Here is a 5,695-nt window from a genome sequence, read left to right on the forward strand (position 1 = left end):
TTACTTGGTTTACTAGTCCTAAAAATGATTGTAATTTCTTTTTTGTATCTATGTTTTCATCAAGATTGATTATTTTTTGTACTATATGTGTTTGCATTTTTATTCCATTTTTATCTATTTGTATACCTAAAAATTCTATCTGATTCTTCATAATTTCTGCTTTGGTTTTGCTTAAGCTTATACCTGAGTTTTCTATAATATGTATAAATTTTTCTAATAATTTTATATGTTCATCTTGTATTCTTGAATATAGTAATATATCATCTATATATACTATGCAATTTTCTAGTTGGTTAAAATAATTATCCATAAAATGTTGGTATCTTCCTGGTGCATTTTTATATCCAAATGGTAAAACATTCCATTCATAAAATCCTTGTGGTACTGTAAATGCTGTTAGTTTTTTAGATTCATCTTCTAGTTTTAGATGGTAAAATCCTGATTTACAGTCAAATTTACTGAAGTAATTATATCCTTGGATTTGTCTTATTTTTAATATCTTATTAGGTATTGGGTAATTATATGTTTTAGTTTTTGCATTTAAGTTTCGGTAATCTATAACCATTCTACTTTTTCCTCTTTTTTGTTCACTATGTTTATTTACTATAAATGCTGGACTTGAATGTTTACTATTACTTTCTTGTATGTAATTGTTATCTAATAATTCTTTTATATGCATTTTGAATTCTGCTAAGTCATCAAAGTTATATTTTAAAGGTTTTTGTGTTATTATGCTATTTTATTCTATTAATTCTATTTTTATTTTTGTTTTATGTTTATTCCAACCTCTTAGAGGGTTATCATTATATAATTTTTCTAATTCATTCTGGATTATTTTTACTTTGTCTATTGTAAATATAATAATTTCTAATTGAGTAGTTGTATTTTTACTTATATTTTCTAGTTTTTGTGTGATTTTTTCACTTCCTTTTATCCATTCTGTATTTTTTCTTTGTTTATTATTTATTCTTTTTGCTCCTACTTTGTTTTTACATGGTGTGGTAAACCACCAGTGTGTCCTTGTTATTATATGTGGGTATAGTTTATCTAAAAATGGCATTCCTAATAATATATCCTTTGTAGTGAATTCAAAGTTATATATTTCTTCTATAGTTAATATTTTATCCCATATTTGTATTTTTATATTCTTGGCTCTGTAGTTAATCATACTACCTTCATTATTAAATCCTGTTACTACCATAGGTGTTTTTAATTTTTTCCATTTATCTGTTGGTAAACAATTATATTTACATATGTTAGCTTCTGCTCCTGTATCTATCATTGGTGTATAGTATCTATTATAATATCCTTCTACTATGATTTTTGCGAGTATATATATTTTCATTCTTCTGTTCTTTTTATTATTATTTTCTTATCTTTTTGTGTTATGGTTAATTGTTTATCTCCTAGATTGTATGGTTTTACTTTTTCTAACCATTTTATTCCTAATGTAATATTTTCGTTTTCGTTTTCTTGATATATTTTAAATTGTATTATCAAAGGTATTCCTCCAATAATTATTTTTTTTCTGTTATTTCTTCATTTATTATTAATTCCTTGGGTAATTCAGGGCATAGTTGTTCAGTAGTTATTATTTCAGTTTCTGTTACTAATTCTCTTGTGATATAATTTTCTTCTTGACCTGTATTTATTAATATTTGATATTTTCTTTGTTCCATGATTCCAGTTATATAGTAATGGTATGGATTTATTTTTTCTTTTGTGTTTTTTATTAAGTTTTTTGAGATTATATATTCCCTTCTTGATGTACTTATCCTTGATGATGTTGGTGTTTCATAAGTTAATTGGTTTGGTATACTTGATGTACTTAATCTTTCTTTTACTATTTCTAAGTCTTCTTCCATGTCAATTTCTTTATAACTATATTCATTATTATCAATAACTGTAACTATTCTTTCAAATGGATTTTCTATTTTTATTTTATTAATTTTATTTTTTGCTGCTATTTTATGTTTTGTTGTTAAAACGTATAAGTTTTTACATCTAGCTGTAAATATCTTACTTCCAGGTGTTAATTCTATTCCTGACATTTTCCAGTATAATACTAATGATTTATCTATATTCCTATCGTTTATTGCTATTGAATAATTGGCACTTATTATGAATTTAAATTTTTGGTATATAAGATTTCCTTTTATTGCACTTATTATGCTTTTTTCTATAGGTTGGATTATTCTATCATCTGCTAAATATATTTCTATAGGGGTATCTATTCCTTCTCTAAAATATGCTTTTATTAATATTTCAGTTCCTCCTAGGTGTACATATTTAATTGGGTTTTTTGCCTTTATATCTTGTATTTCTTTATTTATTATTCTTTTGTTTATTATTGGTATTTTGGCTTTTCCTTTTGTATATTTACAGTCAATTATATGTTCTTTTTGGCTAACTACGTAGTATTCTTCTTTTTGTCTTTTGAACCAATTTTTTATTGTAGGTACTTCAAATATTTTTTCGACACTGAGGTCTAATTCTTTTCCTTTTATTTGTTCAAATATACTATTATCAAATATAATCTTTTGTTCTGAGGATTCTTCATCTTTATATTCTTCTCGTGTTATTATTTTTATTTCTTTTTCAGTCATTAGGTTTCATCATCTTCTTTAGTTATTTCATCTCCTATTTCATCTTCTATATCTGATATTTCATATACACTATCTTCACTATCTAGTTCATAGTCTATATATTCCATTTGCATATATTCTTCATCATCAATTATGATTTCAGTTATTTATTTTTTCTTTAAGTTTCTAGGTGCTTTACAGTCTTTAGCTATATGTCCTAATTTTCCACAGTTATAACAAGTACATTCTGTTAATTTCTTTTTTGGTCTAAATGGTCTTTTATTCTGATAATTTTTTACATAATATCTTTTTCTTGGTTTTTTATTTTTATATTTTGACTTGTATTTATTATATTTCTTTGTTTTCCATTTTTTATTATAATATTTATCTGTACATCCAAATTGTGGTGCTGTTTTGTTTTTACAACATCTTAAATTTTTTATTAATATTTTTTCTATTTTTGCTTCTTCTTTATATTTTTCACATATTTGTACAAACCATTGTTGTAAAAATTTATTCTAGCTCCTAAAGTATCTGTTAATCCTGCTTCATTCCAGTCTTTTATTATTTTAGAATTAAAAGGTTCTGGTAATTTTGTGAAATATAGTTTTCTTATTTCTTTGCTCTCTTCTGTATTATATGTTCCTTTATAATAATATTCTCTAAATGCACAAGTATATTCGTCTATATAGCACATATTACATATTGCTAATTTTGTTATTAGGTTTCTATTTATTTGTTTTTCCTTATTTTGTTCTTCAATTTCTGTAGTCATGCTACTAAATTCGTTTCTTATAGCTATTTCATATTTGTATAATATTTCTATATTTGTTGTTGCTATTTCACCATTAAATTTTTTATTGCTTCTTAAGGTATCTATACTTTCTCTAGTTAAATTTTGTAACCATAATTTTACCGTTCCTATAAGTGTTCTTTCTATATATCCTGGTGTTTCTGTCATTCCTATTTTATTATCTACCAATTGTTTAGATACATATCCTATCCATAGTTGGATTGTTTTATTTATATCTGCTACGCAATCTAAATCTAAAAAGTTATATTGTTCTGATATTGGTTTTGGTGTCCATTTTTTATTTAATCTGCTATCACATAGTGTATTATATCTATCATGTTGTTCATAATTAGCTGTATAATAATTTGGGTATAATCCTTTTGGATTTTTTACACCTGATGTACTAGGTTTTTCATCCATATTTACATCTCCTGTATTTACTTCTACATTTTTTGTTTTTTCTATACTTTCTAAAAGTTCTGTATATGTTTCACTTATTTCGCTTGATTCTGACTCTTGGTCATCTATATTATTATCTATTTCTTCAATTCTGAGAGTTTCTTCTGTTTGTAATATTTGTTTAAATTTATTTATTTCATCTGTTAATTCTATTTCTTTATTCTTTTCTCTTTGCTTGTTTTCATATAGTGCTTTTAACATATTTAATTCTTTTTCTAATGCTATAATCTTTGTATTTTTGGTTTCTTCATTTATAGACATTTTCTTATGGATGGATATGGTTTTCTTCCTCGAGGGATTGACAAGATTACTTGCCGAAACAAAGCTAGTTAAACTTTTCTTCTCCCACTTCAAAGCGAATAACTTCAAAATATTTTCTTGAATAACTTCTTCTGTATCCGAGATGTCAATAAAAGCCAAAGAAGGAGTTTCTCTTGTCCAGAGACATATGATAATGAAAGAGATAGCTTACAGAATATGGCATAGATGGCAGGAGTACTTCCATAGACTCTTAAATGAGGAAGGGGATAGGAACATCGTGCTGGGCAAGTTGGAGAAATCAGAGAGTCGGAGAGATTTTGGGTTTTGTAGGCGTATTAAGTGTGAGGAGGTTGATGTGGCAATACAGAAGATGAACAGGGATAAGTCAACTAGGCCTGACATGATCCCGTTGGAATTTTGGAAAGTAGTGGGTAGGTTAGGCTTGGAGTGGCTTACTAGCCTGTTTAACGTCTTTTTCAAGACGAAGAAGATGCCCGAAGATTGGAGGTGGAGTTTGATGATTCTGTTGTACAAAAACAAAGGTGATATCCAGAACTGCAACAACTATAGGGGTATCGAGCTGCTGAGTTACACTATGAAGGTTTGGGAGAGGGTGGTGGAGCAGAGAGTGAGGACAGGTGTATCTATCTCTGAGAACTAGTTCGAATTTATGTCAGGACGGTCAACTACAGAAGTCATTCACCTTATGAGACGATTGGTGGAGAAGTATAGGGAGAGGAAAAAGGACTTGCACATGGTGTTCATTGACCTTGAGAAGGCTTATGACAAAGTCCCGAGGGAGGTGCTATGGAGATGTTTGGAGGTTAGAGGAGTCCCGATAGCGTACATTAGGGTGATTAAGGACATGTACGAAGGTGATAAGACTCGTGTGAGGACTGCGGGAGGAGACTCGAAACATTTCCCTGTGGAGATGGGGTTGCATCAGGGATCAGGCCTTAGCCTATTTTTGTTTGCCCTAGCGTTGGGTGTGCTAACACGACACATACAAGGGAGGGTGCCATGGTGTATGTTATTTTCTGACGACATAGTTCTGATTGATGAGACGCGAGGGGGTGTTAACGCTAGGTTGGAAGTTTGGAGATAGACGTTGGACTCGAAAGGTTTCAAGTTGAGTAGGTCGAGAACTGAATACTCAGAGTGCAAGTTTAGTGATGAGAGGCATGAAGAAGAAGTGGAAGTAAAGATTGATACCCAAGTTATTCCCACGAGAGATAGTTTCAAGTATCTTGGGTATATAATCCAAGGCAACGGGGAGATTGACGAGGATGTTACACACCGCATTGGAGTGGGTTAGATGAGATGGAGTCTAGCTTTGGGGGTTTTATATGATAAGAATGTGCCATCTAGACTTAAGGGAAAATTCTACAGGGTGGTGGTTAGACCGGCTATGTTGTATGGAGCTGAGTGTTGGACCGTCAAGAAGTCCCATGTCCAGAAGATGAGCGTAGCTGAAATGAGGATATTGAGATGGATGTGTGAACATACCAGAAAAGACAAGATCAGGAATGAAGTTATTAGGGACAAGGTGGAAGTGGCATCCGTGGAAGCCAAGTTGCGGGAATCGAGGCTGTGATGG

The 5,695-nt window shown here is 29.8% G+C and overlaps 1 protein-coding gene across 1 annotated transcript; it reads left to right on the top strand.

Annotated features, from left to right (window-relative positions):
• Positions 1 to 4,768: 4,768 nt before the first annotated feature.
• Positions 4,769 to 5,203, top strand: LOC138903996 (secreted RxLR effector protein 78-like). Its single transcript, XM_070192555.1, has one exon. It carries the CDS (start codon positions 4,769 to 4,771, stop codon positions 5,201 to 5,203), a length of 435 nt encoding a protein of 144 aa, XP_070048656.1.
• Positions 5,204 to 5,695: the final 492 nt, after the last annotated feature.

Source organism: Nicotiana tomentosiformis, unplaced genomic scaffold (assembly GCF_000390325.3).
Source record: "Nicotiana tomentosiformis unplaced genomic scaffold, ASM39032v3 Un00307, whole genome shotgun sequence".
NCBI classification, from domain to species: Eukaryota; Viridiplantae; Streptophyta; class Magnoliopsida; order Solanales; family Solanaceae; genus Nicotiana; species Nicotiana tomentosiformis.

What these genes read in the sequence shown, in the direction of transcription:
- LOC138903996 (XM_070192555.1), top strand. Translation starts at nt 4,769, where the DNA reads ATGTCAGGACGGTCAACTACAGAAGTCATTCACCTTATGAGACGATTG.